At 42.6% G+C, this 24,471-nt stretch overlaps 1 protein-coding gene across 2 annotated transcripts in view; it reads left to right on the plus strand.

The window, feature by feature from the left end:
* LOC125454692 (neuronal vesicle trafficking-associated protein 1-like) overlaps positions 1–24,471 on the plus strand; it is a 64,411-nt gene that overhangs the window by 19,544 nt on the left and 20,396 nt on the right. For both annotated transcript variants that reach the window (XM_059655188.1, XM_059655205.1), the window contains exon 3: positions 7,502–7,618. In XM_059655188.1, coding sequence (XP_059511171.1) covers positions 7,502–7,618 — 117 coding nt within the window. The remainder of the gene's footprint in view (positions 1–7,501; positions 7,619–24,471) is intronic.

A 24,471-nucleotide genomic window follows, 5' to 3' on the forward strand; every position in this document is an offset into this window, starting at 1 on the left:
ACCATGGAGAGGTCCCCCCAGTGATCAGGGAGGGAAGGGCAAGTGATGTGTGGCCATGGAGCATCAGTGGTTCTGTTGAGGCAGAGGTGACTGTTCGCTGTTGGTGACTTTCCAGGGGAGTGAGTTACCCTAAAAAGTATGCAGGACCCCTCCTGCTCGGAGGCCTGTAGTGGTCTTGCCACTTTCATTGTCTATCTAGTAGGTGGGCAAGCTACTAAATATTCCCATTGTTATTCCATATTACTAATAGTAAGAAAATGAGTGACTCTTCTCCTTACACGCCACACCATTCAAACAACCATCACGCTCATCCTCTTGCCTCCAGCCTATTGGCAATGGGCCAGAGATTCAACCCAAATCTTAGTTTTGTTCAGAATGGGCTTGCAAAGTAAACTAAGATAACTAACAAAGTGTGGAGCTGGATGAACACAGCAGGCCAAGCAGCATCTCAGGAGCACAAAAGCTGACGATTCGGGCCTAGACCCGAAGTGTAGCTCTTCCTGCGGTTGCAGGGGAAGGTGCCGGGTGCGGTGGGTTGGAGGGGAGTGTTGAGCGGACAAGGAAGTCGCGCAGAGAGTGGTCTCTCCGGAAGGCAGACAAGGGTGGGGATGGAAAAATGGCTTGGGTGGTGGGGTCGGATTGTAGATGGCGGAAGTGTTGGAGGATGAAACGTTGTATCCGGAGGTTGGTAGGATGGTATGTGAGAATGAGGGGGATCCTCTGGGGGCGGTTCTGGCGGGGACGGGGTGTGAGGGATGTGTTGTGGGAAATGTCAGCTTTTGTGCTCCTGAGATGCTGTTTGGCCTGCTGTGTTCATCCAGCTCCACACTTTGTTATCTTGGATTCTCTAGCATCTGCAGTTCCCATTATCACTTGCAAAGTAAACTTGTTGGATTTTAGAGGTGTTTTCCCAACTTGATACATAAATAAATGAAATTGTTTTATTTCTCCGCTGTATGGGTTGACAGCGGAATGATGTGGACTATCAACGTCAGTAAGTGACTGCAGTGTTCCCTGTTGCATCACTATCAGGCTCGCACTAGCTGGAATTGCTAAACCTCTTCACAGTTACACCATGTATGAATTACTTTTTTTATACAGGAAACAAAAAAAATAGTTAATACTGAAGAGTGGAAATTTTCTTTTATCACCATTCAGCTTCTGCAACATGTCTTCTCCCTTTGTATTAGTCTCCAGCACATTTAAATTTCATTTTGCTGAAGCTGGAGATTCTGTAAGGCCAAATAAAAACAAAACACTGCAGATGTTGAAAATCTAAAGCAAACAAAAGAGAACGCTGGATAAGCTCAGCTGGTCTGGCCCCATCTGTGGAGAGCAATGGAGTAAATGCTTCAAGTATGGTCTTCAGCTGTTTCTGTGTTTGATTCTGGAAGGTCTCCTGCCTAATTTCTTCCCTTTCCTTTCTTGAAGATGCTGACAAATGCTGGGACTTAGTTTAACAAATGCTACATGAGCTTCAATGCATGTGCTGCTCTTTATGTGTGAGATTATGCTAGTAATTCAGCTATGTCCAATTTTGACTTTCAGCCAGTGTTCCAATGTTTCTCCCAACAGGCAGCAACAACATGACTTCTTTTCACATAATGTCTTTGAATACAGAAAATATTCTGAGAAATTTTAAGGAAGAGTTAGAAAAACGTGATTGGATGGTTTTCCACTCTGATAGGCTGCCCAGTGGGTGGACAAGCTAGCAAATGTTCCCCCGACTATTCCATATTGCCAATGGTAAGAATATGTCTGATTGTTCTCCTGACACCATTTTCCACAATATTTCCCACCCTCTCGCCTCCAACCCACTGGCAATAGACCAGGGAGATTCAGCCCGAAATTTTATAAAATGAATAAAAGTTATAGCAGCAGGTTGCAGTGAAGCAGTAAGTGTGTAAGAACCATGTCTTCTTATTTCTTATTTTTAAAAACTGTGGACTCGAAGGAGAGAGAAACTTTTTCTTAAGAACAGAAACCTAACGGATGGCTGCATAATTTCACAGCAAGAAATTCCCATGGCCATTGTGATCTGTTTTTACGGCTATGGGTTCCTGCAATGTGCTGGCCATCAGGACCTGAGGACTTGTTTACAAGTGAAGCATGTTTCCTGCTAACTGACTAGGTTGGAATGGCAGACAAGTTAGAGATGCAGAGAAGGAAAGAGAAGGCTGTGCCATTGTAGCTTGCTGTGGACATTGTCACGTGATATTGACAGTGTTCTGCCCATATCAGCATGAGACAGAACAGAAGACGTTCCATATAAATCTTTGTCACCAGTAGGATGGGGCACCTTCCCTGCTTAGAAAATCCTGATCTCTGATTGGGCTTACTGTTCTACACGAGGGGACAGTATAAAACCCCACACAGGTCCTTTGGTGTGCTGTGCAAAATGAGTTAGCATTGTTGGTGCTGGAATTTCAGCTTCCTAGTATCCTTATCAACTATGTACTCTTCCCAGTAACTGTTTGAAGCTAATCATGTGTAAACCTAGTGCGGCATTTGACTCTGGATTAAACCTCTGACCACATGTACACCGTCGCTAACACTATTTCCATCTCTGTGACACACCCTCCAAAAAAACAGTCAAGTTCACTTTACAGCCATTATCTGATGTGTATGAAATTAATGGCAGATCCAAAATTTAAGAAGTCATGACAATGCACCTGAAGGTTTGGATTTATGGTTCTATATATGTGAAGAAGCAAATCCAGGAAAGATGTAGATTAAGCCACAAAGGTCTGATTCACATAGACTTGATACTACTTTTGAATCTGTGATGAATTCGTAACCACATAACTGCAGCACCACCTCCTTCGGTCAAAAGTGCCAGACTTCCCCTCCGCCCACCACCCTCCCTCAGCCAAATCTGTGATGCTTCTTGACTTGATTATGCCAACACAGTTCTGTTTGGGCGCCTACCTTCCAACCTCAAGAAAATTCATCTGCCTGCATTGAAACACATCACGTGCTTTGTTCACCTACCACATTTGGGATGGTTGATCTTGTTGACACCTGTTGAAGCAATTTTTGTTCTTAAAGAATTTGCCATCCTTGTCTTCAAATTGCTCCATGGCCTTATCCCTGTCTATCATCCTTCCTGCTTTCATCACTCTGTACGCAAAATATCTGACCGCTTCCAATTCTGGACTCTTGAGATTCCCTGATATTGGTTGCTGCACCATAGGCAGCTGAGCCTGCAATTGCCAAGTCGTAGAGTCACACAGCATGGAAACAGATCCTTCGGTCCAGCCAGTCCAGGCCAAACATAATCCCAAGCTAAACTAGTCCCACCTGCCTGCTCCTGGCCCTGTTCATGTATTTATCCAAATGTCTGTTAAACATTGTAATTGCATCTGCATCCACCACTTCCTCAGGAAGTTCATTCCACGTGCAAAAGATCCTCTGTGTAAAGAAAAAAAAATTGCGCTCATGTCTTCTTAAAATTTTTCTCTTCTCACCTTAAAAATGTATCCCCTAGTCTTGAAATCCTCCATCATAGGGAAAAGAGAACTACCAATAACACTATCTATACCTCTCATTATATTATAAACTTCTTTTAGGTCACCTTTCAACCTCCTACAGTCAGTGACAAAAGTCCCAGCCTCTCCTAATAACTCAAACCTTCCATACCCAGCAACATCCTGGTAAATCTCTTCTGTAGCCTCTCCAGCTTAATAATATCCTTCTTACAACTTGGCGACCGGAACTGGACATAGGATTCCAGATGTGACCTCACCACTGGAAGTTTGATGTTTCCACCCTAAACACGACATCCTGTTCATGACAGAAACTTTCAATCATACATGATCCCTGTGAACTAGTACTCTGAATAAGGGAAGAGTGAGTGAGCCTCCTCTCTCACCATCCCCTCTGCCCATGACTTAACAGATCAATTCGCTCTCACGCTTACTCCTGAGCTTCTTAGACCAGCTCCATTGGGGTATACATGATCTCACCTGGGTCAGCAGTCGAAAGGGTTGAATTGGACCTGGTACCCTCTAGACAAAAGGGAGAAACACAACCATGATTTCTGCTCCTGTTTACTATTTGATACTCCTGTCAAAAAGTGTTCAGCTCTGAATGTTTGGCAGGGACAGAACTGTCTCAGTTTTAGTGACCTTGTGTGTTAGGTTCAGGCCCATATCCGAGTTTCAGGTTTTATTTGATAATGGTCCTGTTAAGCCCTTTGGGAGGCTTAACTATGTCAAGATCAATAGCTTAATGAAAGTTGTTGTTGCTGTTGTTAACCTTTCATTGTTGGCCATCACAATACGAATGTGCATTCTTTCCAAAGCAGTTTTTAAGATTTTTAATTTATTTCAATGTCGAAAAATATGTGGTGTAAGTGATGAAATTGCATTCTCATTTAATGGCATTAGAAATAAAAGCAGTAAGTGCTGGGAGAAGTGCTGGTCTGGCAGCATCTGTGGCCAGAGAAGCAGAATTTCAAGTCTGATATGACACAAGTGAAAGCCTCTGTGCTCTTAAAAAAAAAGGGGTGGTGAAGGGATCAGGTATAGCAAAATTGAAGGTGGGGATAGTTTAGGATGGAAGAAATTAAATGTCAAACAAAAAGAGTAGTGATGTAATGATGCTTGTAATGAAAGAAACAAAGCATTGGGTTGTGTTAAGTGTTAATGGCAAAATAAAGAACGGCTGTAAAAGCAAAAGTATGATACTAGGCTACAGACTGGTACATAAAAAAGCAAAATTGAGGATATAGCTCACAATCAGAAGATTTTGGACTCAGTGTTGTGTCCAGAAGGCTGCATCGTGTCCAAGTTGAAGACCGGGTACTGTTCCTCAAGGTTTTGTTCAGTTTCACCAGAATATTGCAGCAGACTGTGTACTGAAATGTGAGCATGAGAATCATAGAATCCAAACAGTATGGAACCAGTCCATTGAGTCCACACTGACACTCTGAAGAGCATCCTTCGTCCGACTCTATCGTGATTACCCTGCATTCCCCGTGGCTAACCCACCTAGCTTGCACATCACAGGACAGGACAATTTAAAATGACCAATTCACTTAATCTGCACATCCTTGGACTGGGAGAAAACCAGAGCACCCAGCAGAAACTCACGCAGACACGTGGAGAATGTGCAAACACCACACAGACAGTCCCCAAGGGTGGAATCGAACCCACGTCCCTGGCACTGTGAAGCAGCAGTGCTAAGCACTGAGCCACTGTGTTGCCCTAAAACTAGGAATTGAAATGGCAAGCAGCCCTTATGTTGGGGCCATGCTTGTGGGCAGAGCAGAGGAGTTCTGCAGAGTGGTGACCCAATCTCCATTTTGAAGCAGAGTTGTGACAGAACTGGATTGTGACACATGTATGGACATTCCTGACAATTGTTTTATAAAATTGTTAGGGCTCAAAGACTACCCAGCAAGGTAGAAATGTCCTCACTTTATTTTTCTATTTTATGATGAAGAGGAGTCCTGAATAAATGCCCTTGACCTAAAATGTTTTTTGCTTTTTTTCTTCTGTTACTGTTCAGGCCTGACCTACTGAGCGCTTCCCAGTACACTCTGCATTTTTATAAGAAACATTTAGTGTCTCAGGCTTTCGGGAAACTGGCAGGGTTATGGGTGCACCCTGAAGGTGTAATTTCCTGTGTTTATGAAATGATTTTTAAACAAGCTAGTTAACAAGAGTGTGAAACTGAGAATGCTGGCTGTGTTAAGTATTGGGTTAATGCCACAGCATTGCAGGCAGACCACAAAACAGTCAGAGTGTGGAGTGGAGATTTAATTAACATGACTCAGTACGGAAGATCGTTTAAGGCTGATGACAAATTGGCTTCTTTTTAAGCAGTACCGGAGATGTCTCTAGGATTCAGTAATGCATAAATGTGATTCAAGTGAATGCAGGCTGCAGGGTAAAATGATTGTGTACTCCCCGTAGACAATTCTGATCTCTGGCGCTAATAAGAAGGCCCATCGGTTACAGGTTACATTTCTGCTAGTCGTGAAGATCAATTAAGATACTGAAATAAAAGCATTGTGCACGAATCGTATTGTTTTTAGAGTAAGTTTTTGTGGCATGTTGATACTAATACATCAGATAAACATTTTGTTCACTGTTGACGTATTGAAGACAAGTACACACATTTGAATTTTTGTGAATCCTTGAACGTCTCACCTAAAAATAGCTTATTTTATAAGTAGAGAGAACAGTATAGTGGAATTGATATTGTACATAGTCAGGCTGTTTTTTTGAAGAGCTTTATCCTGTGGGAGATGGAGAGTGTTTGTGTTATTTTAGCTGATATGTACTTACGTTAGCTGTATGCATAACCGTGCCAGGCTGATTTATTTTCTCTATTTCCCCCGGTCGAGTGGTCGAGAACGCCCTTGACCGCGTCTCCCGCATTTCCCACAACACATCCCTCAAACCTGGCCCCCACCACAACCGCCCCAAGAGGATCCCTCCCCGTTCTCACACACCACCCCACCAACCTCCGGATACAACGCATCATCTTCCGACACTTCCACCATCTACAATCCGACCCCACCACCCAAGCCATTTTTCCATCCCCACCCTTGTCTGCCTTCCGGAGAGACCACTCTCTCCGCGACTCCCTTGTCCGCTCCACACTCCCCTCCAACCCCACCACACCCGGCACCTTCCCCTGCAACCGCAGGAAGTGCTACACTTGCCCCCACACCTCCTCCCTCACCCCCATCCCAGGCCCCAAGATGACCGTCCATATTAAGCAGATGTTCACCTGCACATCTGCCAATGTGGTATATTGTACCTGGTGTGGCTCCGTCTACATTGGGGAAACCAAGTGGAGGCTTGGGGACCGCTTTGCAGAACACCTCCACTTGGTTCGCAATAAACAACTGCACCTCCCAGTCGTGAACCATTTTAATTCCCCCTCCCATTCCTCAGACGACATGTCCATCACGGGCCTCCTGCAGTGCCACAATGATGCCACCCGAAGGTTGCAAGAACAGCAACTCATATTCCGCTTGGGAATCCTGCAGCCCAATGGTATCAATGTGGACTTCACAAGCCTCAAAATCTCCCCTTCCCCCACTGCATCCCAAAACCAGCCCAGTTCTTCTGCTCCTCCCACTGCATCACAAAACCAGCCCAGCCTGTCTCTGCTTCCCTAACCTGTTCTTCCTCTCACCTATCCCTTCCTCCCACCTCAAGCCACACCTCAATTTCCTACCTACTACCTCATCCCGTCTCCTTGACCTGTCCGTCTTCCCTGGACTGACCTATCCCCTCCCTACCTCCTCACCTGTACTCTCTAACTATCTGCTTTTCTCTCCTTCTTCAGTCCGCCTCTCCCTATTTATTCCAGTTCCCTCTCCCCATCCCCCTCTCTGAGAAGGGTCTAGGCCCGAAACGTCAGCTTTTGTACTCCTGAGATGCTGCTGGGCCTGCTGTGTTCATCCAGCTTCACACTTTGTTATCTTGGATTCTCCAGCATCTGCAGTTCCCATTATCACTGATTTATTTTCTGTTCCTTGTAGGTTATAGTTAAAACACGGGCAGAATACCAGCCAAGTCAAAAGAAAGGCAAGTTCCAAGCACCGAAAATTGCTGAATTTACCATCAGCTTCACTGACGGGGTTTCGGAGAGGTTCAAGGTAATTGTCTTTGATCGATGGAATTGTCCTAATTTCCCAGCCACCTTTTGTCGCCTGTTCTACATTACAGTTCATAGGTATTAAGATTAGATGGTCCATTAAATGTAGCAAAATGAGTGAATTTCGAGGAATAACCAAGAAACTTAGACAAGCTACAGAAAGGGGTATGTTACACATATTTGAGAATTATTCCTATTCTGACTATTGTCACACCCCCAAAATGCTTCCACCGCCATCTTACTTCATGACTTTATTATGATCTGCTGACTGTTGTTACATATAATAACTTAATGTGTACAGTAGCTAATCTCTAATGGATTGGTTGAAATCTGAGGATCATAATCTGGCACCCAGAAGTGGGACTTACAAACACACAATGCTTACATTTTGAGAAGATTTGGTTGGAGCAGAACTAGAAAACACTCTTGAAATGCTTGACTGTAACCTGTAGGGACATCCTCGGTCCTAGTCCAATCAATCAGTTCCACTTAAAGTTTTGAAATCTTGGATCAAGTCTTGGATCACCTCTTAAACATCCTAACTTCCAGGGAACACAAAACTAGTTTGTGTACAATAAGTTTGAAATTTAGACTTTGGAATCCAATATTCATCCAAGGTAAGTGTATCTTTCCTTGTCCAAACTCTTCACAGGTTTGACTTTGAATTGTGCTGGCATAACTTCTACATCCTTGTAATCTAGTCTTTTAGTTACAAATGCCAGTGTTTTGTGGGTTTCTTACAATATTTTTGCATTTGTTCATGATATTTGTAATAACTTGTGCATCTGGACCCCTAAATCTCTTGGGATTTCCACTGTTTGTGGATTTTCACCATTTAGAAAGTATTCAGTTGTGTCCATTTTTGGCTCGAAGTGGATGGCCTCACACTCGTCTTCATTGAAATCCATTTATCACTGTATTGTCCATTCACTTAATCTATTAATATCACTTTGTAGCGTTTATCAAGTTTATCAGCATGGAATATTAATTAGCTAAGAATTTTAATGATGTTCTGTCACTTTATCCTGACTTACAGATTCTAGCAATTTCCTGACAACAAACATTTGGCTAACTGCTTTATAATTCTTTTGTTTCCTTCTCTCACCATTATGAAATTGCACAGAAATTGTACAATATTTTTAATCCATAGGAATGATTTCCTAATAGGGAAAAAATTACTGCTGGATCTTCTGCAATATTGGAATGGAAACTAGCCAGTCCCTAGCTGTCTTTAATTAATTGACAATAGATTGAGCACTGTAACGTGTAATTTTCTGAATACAACTTCCTGCAAGATGTTCCTTCACCTATGAATCACTCCTTTATATTAACAATGGTATTAATAATGGGTTGTGTGGATAATTAGTGTGATGAAAGATTGCATGGCCTGATCTGATTAGCATTTCTAATTGTGTATGAAATCCAATTTTGGAGAACCGTGTGTAAATCTTTGTATGAAAGTGCTCTGCATTCAAGTTGCACTTTTCTATCAAATATATCTGCTTCTCCCAACTTTACAAACTACACACAATCTGAGAGTAATTTAGCAGATAGTCTTTAACCTTTCCCATTTGTAAAACCGGACAGATGGGCATTTAACTGTCCTGGATTATCATTCATTCTAGAAAACCATCTAGATCCTGCCCTTTGGAATGCATCTGGACATATGGCTAATCTGACAGCCCAAATTCCAACAATCCCTGAATCACACAGAGCATTCTTGTGGAGAATAAATTGCTACTGCCAATGTTATGATGTAAATTCAAAGGCTGTGAACTCCCTCTTGACAGCACTGGGGCTCCAGAGGCATTTTAAGCCCATGCACAGTGGGTATGTTTTAATGTTGAGTGCATGTGAAGAGAATCATGAAGCTCAAGAGGCCCTGCAAGTTTTCCTGAGGAAAATGGATGTGTTTAGTTCATTGGGCACCCTTTCTTTGCAAATTTCCCCGAATGCTGACTGGTGGCCCCTTTCTGGGAGGCCAGTAGGTACCTATTGCTGGTGGTATGCTATACAGTTCCGATTGTTGAAATCAACTTGGAAAGAAGACAGTGAACATACTTTGGAAAAGAAATGTCAGATACAATGCTGCCTCCTCCCCTAGCCCTTTGTTCCAGATACTGCCTTTCAGGTTGCTGTGAGCACCTTGGAGAAAAAGATTCTGCTGTTTGAACAGTAACCCTGCTGCCTATCAGAGTGCCCTAAATACCAAATAAAAAACTCCTGAGATTCAACAGGGATATGGAAGTCAAATATACCCGTGAACTATAATTTAACTCCTGTGCTTGCCTAGGCCTACATCAATTAGCATTTGTTAGACGTAGTATATGGTCTTTAAAATGCTCTGTTATTGTTTCTCTGCAAATGATTTGCATTGATGGTCTTATCTTAGAGACTAGTTACTTGGAACTGCAATTACGTTAATGAAGAAGGCAATTAAAAACTTATTGCATCCTGTGTTTGAAAGGCCTGATTTTTCGCTACTCCACTCGAGCAGTTTGTTTCCATCTGTTCTCACATCCCTTACAAGTTTTATATTGGCAAGGATGTGAAAAATGGAGGCCAGTTCTGGTAATAACCCATACTAACCCAAAACACATGTGAAATCAGCATGAAACGCTACCCCTCAGGTGCCTGGGATCTATGCCACTGTCTCACTGGCTCAAATAGCATGAAAGATACCTCATTCCTGCATCACTTAGAACATAGAACATAGAACATAGAAAAGTATAGCACTCCTCAGGCTTTTCTAAATGATTGTTATTGTTGAAACTTCTTTGCTATGTGATTACTATTACTTGAATTTTCAACAGCTTCTTAGTCACGCCTGAATTGAGATAGGCTAGATTTTGAGATTTATGAAATGTTGCATACAGTTTATAAACTGCTCACTGGCCAGAAATTTTGCTCCAATTTAGACGGTATTCAGAGGTGGGTTTTCCTGCAGGTTCTGCGCCAATGAGACACAGCCTGCATAAAGCTTACATGCTTAGTAAGTGAAACTTCAGTTCAATACATTGTCTCCTTCACAGCAGAAGGTTAAGAGATTCAATTCCCTCGAGGAAATGGTTCGGATAATCCTTTAGTGCAGTACTGCGGTATCTGATATCGCTTTAGGAGGTGAATTGTACTGCTCGACATTTCTCACTTGAACTCAACCTTAACATCCCTAAACTGATCATCTGTTTAGTTTCTACATGTGGAAGTTTGCTGTGCATAAATTAACTGCTGTAATTGCTTACATTGACTACAATTCATTGGTTGTGAATTACGTTGGGATGCCCTCAGTAAATGAAAAGTGTATTTTTGATGTTAACTTTTCTGTTTGAGTAGTAGTGCCATTCCATTTGTCTGCAGTGAAGTAGAACATTTGCTAAAAAATTTAAATTTACATAGTTATTGCAAATGTTTTCTAAATTCACATCAATTTCTGGCTTTATTGTACCATGCACAATTTCATTAAACACTGGTTAATTGATCAGAGAATGTACGGATAAAATCAGTACAATTTAACAATCTCAAAGTATTTGATGATTTTCTTTGAAATAGTTGAGGTTTATGTGAATATGTACATTTTTTAAAAGATATGTGGTGCGTTTCATAGCTGCAGAGTATCCTTAAGTACTCTACAGCCAAGTACTTTTGAAGTTATTCACTGTTCTAATGCTGTTACAACTGTCATAACCCATGCCTGAGTTACTGTCAGAGGCCGATTAAATCAGCCATATTATCTTACCTGATCTGACTGGTCAGGGTTCCATCTTTTCCACCCCTTAGATGCTTCTTAACCTTTTCTCTTTAACTAAGCATTTGTTCATCTGCCCTAATATTTCCTCATGTATCAAATTCTGTTTGATAATGTTTCTGTGAAGGTGTTTTACAATCAAACACACTATAATTGCATGATGATGATCATGATGCCACCACTGCTGAAAATGATTCTTGATGCTGGAGAAAACTTCATGAGTATTGATCATCCCACAGTACCATACTGATTTCTAGTTCCTTATACATTCTCTTTAATTGCTAGTTGCAATTGTTGTACAACCAACTGATGATTTCTCTCGTGTAGTTTGAAGAATGAATATGGAGACTAATAGATGAAATGTCTTAACTAGTCATTTGTGTACAGATATATAAATAACGTTAAATTTACAGAGGAAAGGGTTAGCTGGCCCGTTGTACCTCCCCATGATGTATGGTGGAACCTAAGCGTTTTAATCCTTGCCCAGTGATCTCCTGTATGGGGCATGGTCCACAAGTTCAGATAGTATCTCTGCATGTGCATATAACACTTCATTTGCCCATAATAAAAATGTGTCAGACATGTTCGAGCCCATTCGAGGCATTCAAGAAGGAATTGGATGATCATTTGATTGAAAAAAATAGCATGCAATGGTATGGGCAATAAGTCGATTATTGGCATAAGGTAATGATACATGTTTAATGAGCCTGTGGAAGCATGATGGCCCAAATGGCCTCCTGAAACATAAAACATCTGTGAATTCCTATAGTACAAAGACTTAATTGTAGTCCTTTTCTCCTCTAAAGCCGTAGCACTTATCACAAATCTTGATATCTTCTGCAAACTGGCCAAGAGTTTCTCCCAGTGCCTTCATGCAGGTTATTGATGAAAAAAAGGAAAGTCAGTATCTGTACTTTGTAACACTGATCCCTTTGGAAATCTCTCAGCAATTGTTTTCAACGCAGCTCCGTTACACTTTAATAACAATCCTTTGCCTATAAGGTTGGAAATAATTTATGCAGTCCAAGATCTAACTGCTCGTCTCACTGGACTTTAGCTTATTTAATAGCCAATTGCATGGCACCTTGTCAAAGCTCTTTGAACATATACTTGTATGATACCAACAAGACTGGCTACAACAACTGATCACATACATTGCTCAAAAATTCACCCAGTTTTTTTTATAAACCCTCATATTTTCCATAGCTGTGTTATATTGAGTACTTTTTAGTGATGTTGAAATTCTGTTAATATATATGTAGTTTCCTTGTTATGGCTTGTTCTCTTTTTGCATATTGACAATACGTGGGTCTCCATTCAGTCTGGGGAACTAATCCCACAACTTAATGTGTTGTTGTTACTTCAGTGATAGGGTTCATTAAGCATGATTCTAATTTCTTTGGACACTTTGGGTGAATGCCGTTAGGACTAGTAGCTTAATAAAACGTGAGGCTGGATGAACACAGCAGGCCCAGCAGCATGTCAGGAGCACAAAAGCTGACGTTTCGGGCCTGGACCCTTCCGAAACGTCAGCTTTTGTGCTCCTGAGATGCTGCTGGGCCTGCTGTGTTCATCCAGCCTCACATTTTATTATCTTGGAATTCTCCAGCATCTGCAGTTCCCATTATCTCAGGACTAGTAGCTTTACATGTTTCAAGACCCCTTATTCAATGCAGTATATCTAGTGATTGTAATGAGGTCAGCCTGGTGGACCTCCTATAGTATGAATTCCCTGACTGGGGCTGTTAACCTGGTCTAATTAGGGACCTCTGGCTGATAGATAAGAACATTCTGACACTCTGAGGAAACTGGATCAGTGTCAAAGACTCTCCACGTGTAAATAAAGGGTGACTTGATAATGGGATACCAGCCTCCGTGGAGTTATTTCAGTATTGACCTGCATTTGTACAGCAATATTTTTGCAGTTAACAGTCTGCTGTATGATTGCTAACTGAGCATTGTGTATTATAATACACACTCTTTCAAAGTAGCTATTTAAATTCTTTGCCATGTCTTGGGAGTCCACCTGAATTAAAGCTGAGGAATTCTTTAATGGGTCAGTATGATTCGTTAATGAGGCTTTGACTCCTGACAGAACTAAAATAATTCTGTTGTTGCAGCTATCATTTCTTTTTCTCTTCTCTCGTGATTTTTATGTTTTATACGAGTTTTACATTTATGCCTGTTCTCACTTTCTATGGTAATTCTGATGTGTTCTTGTATGGTTAGCCACTCTAGGTTGATTCTGCGATTTGCCTTTCTTGTGGCTTCCTAGCTTCCTTTCCACATAATGCAAGGATATTGCCATCCTGGTATGAGGTTAAACATCGAACCTAATTTAAGTCTTTAGCCATCCTTGAGAATCTAGCTTTCTTGAGATCTAGAACTAGCAATTTTGATTTGCTTTGGTTAAATTCAGCATTCATTTGAATGGATACTGATGGCCTTGGTTAAAGTTTCATCTGAAAGACAGCATCTGATATACAGAACTCCTTCAGTTCTGCAAAAAAAAGCCATTTACCTTTTGAGAATGTATGGAATGTACATTCTATCACCATGTGAGCTAACTTATTTTGCTCTTGTTTGAGAGACATGATGCATTATTTTTACATTTTTATGAGGCTGAGTCTCAACACGGAGAAACAGATTAGGTTACTATCAGCTAAGAAATGGAACAGAACCTCATGAGCCATCCTTGTGCAGGAAGTCAGGTGGATGGACTTGTAAAATAAGACTCCTTGCTAAGTGCAGTGTGTCTGTCACTGTGGGTGCACAATACATCTGTGGCCCGAATTGAAGCCCTTAGATGGACAATTAACAGCCTGCTTGGGTGTCTCATTCTATCACCATTCAGTGGGTGGCTGGAGATATCAGTGCTCCGCATTCATCCTTACAGATTAGAGCTGACAGGCTGCTGGCCATTGAAATGGGGAGGGTACCTCCTTTATGGGTTCCCTGTGCAAATCAAAGGACCCACCCGCAGTTTCCTCTCCCTGTGTTCAACCGTGTACCTGCTCTGGACAGCGTGATATCAACCACTTATAGAATCACACAGATTGGAAGAGGCCATCCGGCCAACAGCGTCTTTACCACCGTGTTCCAATCTTGTTGGGTGCTGGTGGTTAAATCTGCTTCCTATTGGAATTGTTCCAGTTAATCTTATCTCCATTCCGGTACAAGTAGTTCCGCTATAGCGCGTGTTTCGGTAATGCAAATTGGCTGAAACGTAATTGGTGAATAATGGATGCTGGTTGGATAATGCAAACTTTCTGCTGTACAATTATAGTGATTTTCTATAGCAATTTCCCTATAATGCAATTTTCTGTGGTGATTTTCTATAGCGCAAGGCCACATAAGAACACAATTGTCGCAATTATAGGAGAGTTATCTGTACTGACCTGTTTTTGGTTTTAATGTGCGTGCTCTAATTGTTCAGCCAGTGATTGTCCTGTTGTAGGATTGTACATTGCATTGGTAGGATAAGAATGAATCAACCCCTTAGCTGTACATCCTGTTTTTTAATGTTCCTTTTGATACCAGAACAATTCCTGTTTACCCATCTACCCTCCTAGACCTACTACATTGGCTCACAGTTGAGTAATGTCTTGATTTAAAATTTTTATTCTTGTTTCAATAAGTTTGAACCTCCCCATCTGTGACATCCCCTAGCCCTACAACATTGAGACCTCTGTATCCTCCCATTCTGACCTCTAACATGCTACTGAGGTGTGACCTTACAGAGGTTTATCAAATCATGAGAGGCATGGAATGGCTAAATAGGCATGACCTTTTCCCCAGGGTGGGGGAGTTTAAAACTAGAGGGCGTAGGTTTAAGTTGAGAGGGAAAAAGATTTACAAGGGACCTATGGAGCAACTTTTTCATGCAGAGGGTGCCGTGTGTATGGAATGAACTGCCAGAGGAAGTGGTGGATTTTGGTACGATTACAATATTTAAAAGGCATCTGGATGGGTACAGGAATCGGAAGGGTTTAGAGGGATATGGGCCAAATGCTGACAGATGGGACCAGATTAATTTAGGAAATCTGATCGGCATGGATGAGTTGGATCCAAGGATCTGTTTCCATGCTGTATATCTCCAAGATTCTGTGAGTTCATTATTAGCGACATTGCCGTCAGTTCTTCAACATAGGCCTTAAGCTTTGGAAATCTGTTGATTTTTCACTGTTTTAAATTCAATTAACTTGGGCCAGCTTGGCCGAGGTTGTTAATTTTTTTTCACTAAGTCCAAGGTGCATGGCTTTTTTTTTTGAATGGTTGCTTGCTGCAGGGCCTGGTGAGATGAAATTTGGGCAAATTTCATTAACTTCTACCAACTCTGCCCTTGTTGCCACCCCATTTTACCATGCGCCTTCTCTGAACAACTTGCCAGGCACTGCATACCTGTGGAAAGACTGGTATCCAATGCGTCCAATTATCCATAAGAGGCTGCAGGGCACCTGGACAAGTGTTGTCAATCTGGCATTGCAACTCACTGACAACGTAATGGCAAAGCAGCTCATGAACATAGACATCATGGCTGACACTCCCTTGCACATACAACTGCATTCTCTTCCCCCTACATACTTTTTAATTGCTAGACCACACAATTTATTTGTCCTTAGCTACATCCCATCTAAACACACCCTTTGCAAGTCACCAACACCCTGCCCCAATGTCCACTGGACATCCACATCTCATCATGCTGCAGTCGAGGAACATGACGTGGAGGCAAACGATCAGACAGTTCCAAACGTGAGCTTTTATTTGCAGCCACCACAAGTGAACACAATCAAAATGCATGGGGACTACATTTTGCCCCCACAATGCAAGCCAGTTGCTGGCATCTTGATCAGAGCAGTTTAATGTTTCATGATGCAACCGGCTTTCAGCTACTAGAAGTGAGCATCAGTCAAGTCTTATCTGACTTGTAGCACCCAATGAGCTCTCATGCACTTCGTTTTGGCCGAGGTCCTCAACCACCTCCAATGACTGCTCTTGTTTACTGTTTCTCAGCATTCGGCACATTACCTTGTTGTCTGCTCCCATCGTGCAGAGCACAGCACCCTGGTATGATGAGGCACATTCAATCGGGAATTTACCACAGTAGAGTAGCCTAATCAGCAGGACCGCATCTTCACCAGCCCCATTGTCTGCTCTATCACGGGTCCCAGCTGAAGATGGACAGCCTTGTATCTACGTTCTGCATCACTCAGAGGTTTGTACTATGATAGGCGTCAGCTACAGTTGCAGAGGGTAGCCTTTGTCTTTGAGTAACCAGCCTTGTAAGGCATCTGGACCGTCAAATGTACCAGTTACCTAAGGGTTCTCCAGGATGTAGGAGGGAGTAGATGCTGCCAAGGTAGTAGGCAGACCCCTTCAAGAAGTGGTAAATGATGATCACAGATCACCTGGACATAAATGGAATGGAGCCCGTTCTTGTTGATGAATTCCGTAGCATTGTGATACAGTCCTTTCAGTGTGTGCAGTCAATGGCACCCTGCACCTGGGGGAAGCTAACTATGTTCCTGTATCCTACAGTCCATGCTGCAGCGCTGGCCTCATCGGCAGGAAACAAAATGAACCAGTGTGATGGCTGTGCAGGCAGCCAGCACATCTTTTACATGTTAGACTGCTGTGTCAGTGCTGATAGCCTTTGGCTGTGACTGAACAACCATTGTGCTAACCGGCATTGCACAGCAAAGCAAGGCAAGGCATGGTTGTGAGCATGCAATAAGGAGCTACAAGAGGGAGAAAAGCAAGCAGCCCTGAAATGCAGCCCAGTCCAGTCAGTGAGCTGGGTGCCTGGCCCTGTGTACAACACCTCCTTGCAGCAGCCTGTTCCTTCTAATTGTTCTGTAAGTGAACTAAGGAGATGTCCTGAGGGCTTGGCAAATGTCAGAAGCCAATGTCTGTGAATTGTACCTTTCGATTTAGTAACTCTGTTGCAGAGTTTCAAATTCTGTGTGTAGCAATGAATTTTGGAACTAGAAGCCAATGCTGTGATGTGTGCAGAACCTCGGAGTGATTGCACACACGTAAAGGAAACATTGCACAGATGGTATCTGAGACAGTATTTCATGCTGAGCAATATGAAAGTTCTTCATAGTCAGCAGCAAACTGAAGTCCATAGGTACCAGCTCTGAGTTTAATGCTGAGATTTCTTGATGGCTAGTTTGTTTGGCCTGTTCGGTAAGACAGGTAGCTGAGTATGTTGTGGCTTTAATGATGCCTTTTTCTTCTGCTCTTTTCTCCCCCACCCCCTCCTTTTAATGGGCACATTATCCTGCATGGCAAGAATCTTTTCTTGCTGCTTGGCTTACTGATTAAAAGATGCAGGGAGTCTGTCCTGATCTCGACAGGCCTTGCTAAACTTCTCATCTGATTCTTCCACAAATACCCATGTCAGTCAGGCCCCTACAAGATTGCACCTGGCTGTTAACCATCGCATCTGTCAGATTGACAAAAAGAAACTGAAGCTGTTGACCATAGACTCGGGTTTAAAAGCCTTGTGATCAAAGTCACAAAAATAGGATTTTCAAGCCTTAGACATTATTGGTAAAAAAAAAATTGTGCGTATGATTTTCAAGCAGTGAGGATGTCAAGAAGAGGTTAAATTTGTCAGCGGTTTGTTTGGAATATAGAGTAGACCAAAGAGAAAATTCAGATGAGGTTAATCATGGTTGTATTGATTTTTATCTTTGCACAGTACGTTTTTTTTTCCACTGGGGTCTAATGTGGATGTGGTGCTAGCATTCCCAAGGCTAATTGGGAACATTAAATCACGTCTTGCATATTTCTACCCTGACCAAGCAGCTCTGAAATGTTTCTTGAACTTGGAGCACTCGGCACAGGGAGAATGACGCGGCTCACTGCACCGCAAAGCCAATGTGATATTGATAAAACATAGACAAGGAATGGTTGGAGGTGTAAGAAATTAACTATTTGCTTTATTTTGTATTTAGTGCAGGGGTTCAAGAAGTGTTTTAGCAAAATGGGGGCCAGATTTGAACTCGAGGTTGATTTAGAGAGAGATAGCCCAGTGGAGTTCTTTCTAACCTGAATATATCATATTCCATTTACAACTGAATATGGGAGTTTTATATTTTGATTTTCTTCCTCAAGATTTTGCAACTAGGGACATATTTGATGCCCAGTGGAACTACCTTTTTATCATTTTGCATTGAAAGTTGCTTTCTGAATAAAAATCTCGTAAGATGCTTCCATTGTCTGCTTTTGCATGTCTCAATCACCTCAGATATCGCACTGTTCCTATTCAGTGATATGGAGATCTTGTTAACAACTCTGATAAACTCTGCTGGCAGACGATTGTAAATTTTACAGTGAATCTTAGACAAGTTGCTGTAGTTCTCTTGTTTGGTGCCACACTGCGAGACAGAAGGGGAAGTCCAACTGTGCATTGATAGTTGGCCAAGCCATACTGCAACGTGTCTTTGGTAGGAACAGGGTGTCTCTAGCTTGCTTGCAGTTTTGTTTCATTGTATATTGGGGGTGAACAGTCCTCATCTCCAGATGGAAAGCATGTTGTTGAAAGCTCCTCCAATAAACTGTGAAGTATCAGATAACCAAGTCTAGTGATTGCTTGGAGGGGGGAAGAATTCCTCTGTGAATAATTACAGGGGGTGAATTCCTGTGTTAATGATTTGTAGCAGTTTGTCAATTCTTTGTGTTAAAAATTCATACAACTATTGGCGTCTGTTCATGTGTCTTATTTTTCCCTGATGTTGAGAAATTAAAATGCAGTCTGGTCTTACTTCATATGTCTTCAATTTGAATAATTTGATCACTCAGATCTGAGCATAAAATGCAGTTCATGTTATTTGTATAACTTAAATTTGTGGACAGTTTATATTTTGTTAACGTGAAAAGAAACTTTCAATTATTGGGTTTGTGGCAAAAGGTTTTCTTGAGCAGATTGCTTAACATTCGATCAGATTTTTGCCATGCGAACAGGATCCTACCTGAGGATGTAGAGTCTGTGTTATCTGGCATGCCCAGGTGGTGCTGGATAATGAAAAAGTGATATAACAGGGAGTTACATTTGTCTGGGCACAAATTGCCTTTTGAAAGGTTAAGCAGAGAGGGAAAGTATTTGGGGAGTCAAAAAGCTCTGATAAAGCAGGGCACGACAGTACAAACCCCACAACTGAATACCAGGCTGACACCACAGCTGATTCCATGACCCTCTGAATGGCTTTTCTCATTTAAGAAAAATTGAGTTATCAATTTTATTCTCAGTTGCTCCAAGGAGTATATCTTTTGTTCTAAAAGAATAATCAAAACCAACCTGATAATGCAACGAATCAAATTAAAGCTTAAGAATACGTTGTGCAGATTTACAATCAACTCCTGTTTGCTATTACTTTATTAAGGAATGCACTATCTGAATATTGAATGTGACTGGCTTTTTTTCTGGGAAAAAAAATGAAATTCTGGTTACTAGATAATTCTGGTTATGGAATGCCGGATAAAACACCGTTTACTGTACATGCATGTCAGATCTCAGCTGATGAGAGTGACTCTGATACTACAAAATGTGGTGTTCAATGCTCAGAAAGCAGTTACTAATTAATCCAGCAAGTCTCAAGGAGCAGACTCTAGTTTTTGCAAGGGATTATTTTTCTTAAGTGAAACTCATGTAACTTCTATAGTCATGTGTTTCATTAATATATTTTGAGGGTGATTTTTACAATGTGAAGCATGAATTTATGAGACAAAGTGTGTTAGGGTGTGCATTTTAAACATGGCTAAATATATAATGTGGTCACTATCACCCAAGCTGTGGATTTAGTTTGTTTTATTCCATCTGTACCAGATATGATATTTAGAACAAAGCTGTAGAACATTATTTTGTATGCGTTCGTGTGTTATTTCTACACACTGAAACTTACCTTGGGAATCTCTTTTAAGGCCAGCATTTATTGCCCATCCCTAATTGCCTAGAGAGCAATTAAGAGTCAACCACATTGCTGTGGGTCTGGAGTGACATGTCAGCCAGACAAGTTAAGAGTGACAGATTTGTTTAGAATATTTCATATTTGAAAGCAAGCAAACTTTCATGCATACAACTCTTTGCTACTTCATTTTTTTTACGTAGGACTGAATTTACCCTTTTTTTAATTTGCTAAAGTGTTTCTCTTGGGGAGATTGTGTCAACTTCTCTCTCACAACTGTTTCCTCTACAGCTCATCCATAACGCAGTCGACCTCTCTCACACCCAGTTCACGCAGCCGGAGTGCTGAAGTGCTTATCACTTTTAGGTATTTTAAACATTATCTCCACAGTACATCAGATGCTGCAAGCCAGAAACCACTGCATATTGTAGTACTCTCTTTCATCGATGACAAAAGTGTGGCCCAGAAAGGGAAGCTGGCATCCTGTCTTGCTAACAGAGACCTGGAGGTGGCTGTGAATGGGGGTGACCAAGCAAAGAGCAGTTTCCACCATTCTGCCAAAGGAGACCACACCACTAGGTGCAGCCAACCTGGACAGTGAGCAGCTCGGGTCAGTGTGGTCTCCAGGCTGAGATATAATACACACATCCCTGCAGGAAAGAGGCTGGAGGGTAAACCCCAGAGGTCCATAGACTGCTCTCTTATTAGAAAGAGAACTGCTGGTTAAATTAAATTGAGGATTGTTGCACCTCCGGCAAAGGGAGAGGCTGAGAAGGCAGCGTCTTCATAGTGACGTCAGCTGGTAGGGGAACAGAACCCACACTGCTGGGCATCACCCTGCATGGGTAAACCAGCTGTCCAGCTAACCGACCATTTTCTCACCTCCATCTGTCTCTCACAGGCCCACATCACCTCCTCCAACTCTGCTACTCCTGCTCAGCAAGACCCAAGGACTGCAACTCCTGACTACTGTATGCAACATGTCTATTCACCGGCACTCAACCTGCATCATCCTGCCAAGCTGCTAACACTCCCTGCTCCCTGTACTTCCTTCTCCCTGTACTTCTCTGGGGGCACTTTGTCACCTCCTTCTCCTGTATCACCACCAACGGCTATCCCATCCACTTCCAGAATACAGATTCCCTCTATTTTACACTTTGCAGGGAAATCTTGGTAGAGTGGGCCAAGAGCAGCATTAGAGTGGTGGATACCTGGTATGCTGGACTTGGCTATAGAAGGGGATGACTATCATTGTGGGAATGCAGACCTCTGTGGATAAACAACCTAATGAACATCATTGTGCTGTTCTGCACTGCTCTCACATTAATTCTAGCATTAACTCATTCTTACCTTTGAACAAGCTTTTCTCCCTTTTCTTTACACTCAGTTCCTTTGCTTGTGAACCAGCAAGCTACAGTGAAAAAGAGGCCAGCACTGCATATGCTCAGTTGAACCTCTACCTCTCAGGAGGACACTTGTGAGCCTTTGAAGAATGCACTGACATGAGTTTCATCTACACCTTTCGGAGACACCCCTCAGTGGGTTCTCTTTCTAGATTAGACTCGAGAGCACAATCTGGTGAGCCTGTGACTGACCCATCTCCGCAGCTGGTCGAGGTGGAAAATACCCCTGCTCTCTGCATCGAGAGAACTGTCGGAGACCGGGCAACTGTGCAACTCCAAGCAGAAGGTGATCCCATGGACTCAGCCATTAGCAACGTTGTCAGATGCATGGTCAGCAGCCAGACTTATCAGGACAATCAGTACTCTGGATCGTGGGATGGACTAGTGTACCACCGTTGTTAGGACCATGCTAGCCTCAGCTTGCTCAGGCTGGCTACTGTCATGGAGACTTTGGTTCAGCACATCCATTGTTGTAGCAATTGGTGTTCAGCATCCAATGAATAAATGAGAGGAGATGATGGACTTTGACCTCTTGGGGAATCAGGGTGGTGCCATTTGCTATATGAGCAGGCTGTTCAGACATCCCAAGGATTGAAGAAGCTGTAGTGGCCAAGCATTGTTCATCTCTCTCAGTCAACTCCTCCACCACTGGAAGAGTCAAGGAATGGTTCCAGGCCATGGCTGAGCCTGCGTACCTGACAATGGAGACTACATTATCCCAGCTGTGGTGCTACGTGGGGATTGGGGACTCCTGAGTGTTCGCAGACTGAGGGATGGACTTTGTTTTTCTGGCAGCAAGGACTCACGGCTGAGGCAGGGCAGTGTTCTAGATGTTTCCTTTTGCTTCTTTCTGTTCCTCTTATTTCTGCTTCTGCTTTTAATCCTGTCTTTTGTATATTAAGATGGCGCCGGAGAATGGTGACTTTGTACAGCATTCAGCCTAGACACAACCCCATTACCCTAACTCTGCATTATCCATGGCTGATCCACCTGGCCTCCACAAAGTGTACAGAGGGTCATTGTGGACTCGATGGGCTGAAGGGCCTGCTTCTGCACTGTAGGGATTCTGTGAATGATAGAAGGGTGTAGTAAAGCCGCTTCACAGTTGCTCCCAACCTGCTGTCTATCATGAGGGACTGTAACATTCAGATATCATATGATGACTGAAGCTTAAAATCTACCGAATCTCAGCCCCATGCCATGTTGCTGCTCTGTCTCAGTGACTGCTGTGTCCGGAACACTTACAATTTTTAAAGTTCAGATACTTTAAAGTGGGATCAGCTAAAGATACTACATATAGAATTATATAAATAAGAAAACATTTATTCAACATTTAAAAGTTTCAAGGGATGCAGCAATAACCAGGCACTGTGGACTGATCTGGGGTTGTTTGCCATATTAGCAGCAACAAGGTACACAATGACACAATGACATTCAGTCCAAGCTCAGCTCATTCATCAAAAAAAAGCAAACAGCTGCAGATGCTGAAAATCAGAAACAAAAACAGAAGTTGCTGGGAAAGCTCAGTTCTGGTAGAATCTATGGAGAGAAATCAGAGTTAACATTTCTAGTGATCCTTCTTGTAGCCAGGAAATGGTTAGGATATATACCGAAGATGGCGATGGGGAAGGGGGGGGGAGGAGTAAATGAGAGCTGGAGATGGAGTCCAGACAAAGAGGACAAAAGTTGGATAGAAAAAGGATTGGGTGAGGGTCAACCTGGGATGGTTAGTCTCTGCTAATGCAGACCATTAGTAGCTGGCAATAGAATGGTAGTGGTAGCAGCCCATGTGACTACAAAGCCTGGTGTGTGGGTATTGGGTAAGAACACAGGAGAAGAATTTGAGGGCCTGAGCACTTCCTCCCTTCTTGCATTCAACATGGCATAGCTGTGCCGTAGTCTCCATGACATCCCTCCTCCTCTGTCACCTGTAGTTGTGAAGCACATCTTGCAACATTAATGTGGCACACCCTTTCTGGGTTACCATGAGGCCCTGCCTGAGTGAAAAACTCATTTTAATGAGGGTTATGAGGGTTCCACTATGGCCCTGGTGGAACCGTGGACAACAGTGATGCAAAATGGAGACACAATCTGGGTGCCATCTGCCATGTTTGGAGGGAATGGCCCTTGTCTCCCAGTGGCAATCCCTATATGCCTGAGGACCTTGGAAGGAGACAGGATCCTGTGATATCCCTAGTAAATACGCATCATGGTGGTTCCACAATATCTCAGACGCACGACCAAAATCTGGCCTTGAGGATCACAGATGAGCTGGATGATGATAGAGTGGAATCCTTTTATGTCGATAAACCGCAGGTTGGTGATGGGACACTAAAGCAACATGAAAGCAAGCTATAGCAACTGACACCAAGGGAAACCAGTGATGGTGCAGAATCTCACTGCCTTAGCTGTATGAATCTCCTCGAAAAGGGGGAAGATTGTAAGCAGGTGTGATCTAGAGGAATTGGAATCATTGACATCTTGGATGCATTTTTGGATTGAGAATTAGGAGATGCCATGCTGATTCCAACTTGGTCCTTGGAACAAGCTGCTGGTATAAAGGTTTGACAGGCACTGGGATGAGATAGTCACTAAGTTCTTCTGAGCGTAAGTCCTATTCCAGCAATGGACATCGATTGTCTGCATTTGCACTGAGTTTCTGACAGTTATGGTTGGAGACAACAAGGGTAGATCTGGGATCTAATCATTCTTCTCTACCTCCTTTGAGAGCTATTTGTCTGCAAGCTCTCGATCGTGGGGGCTGTATGGCAGTCATGGGAGTTCATTTTGCTGG

Source organism: Stegostoma tigrinum, chromosome 1, assembly GCF_030684315.1.
Source record: "Stegostoma tigrinum isolate sSteTig4 chromosome 1, sSteTig4.hap1, whole genome shotgun sequence".
In the NCBI taxonomy this organism is placed as follows: Eukaryota; Metazoa; Chordata; class Chondrichthyes; order Orectolobiformes; family Stegostomatidae; genus Stegostoma; species Stegostoma tigrinum.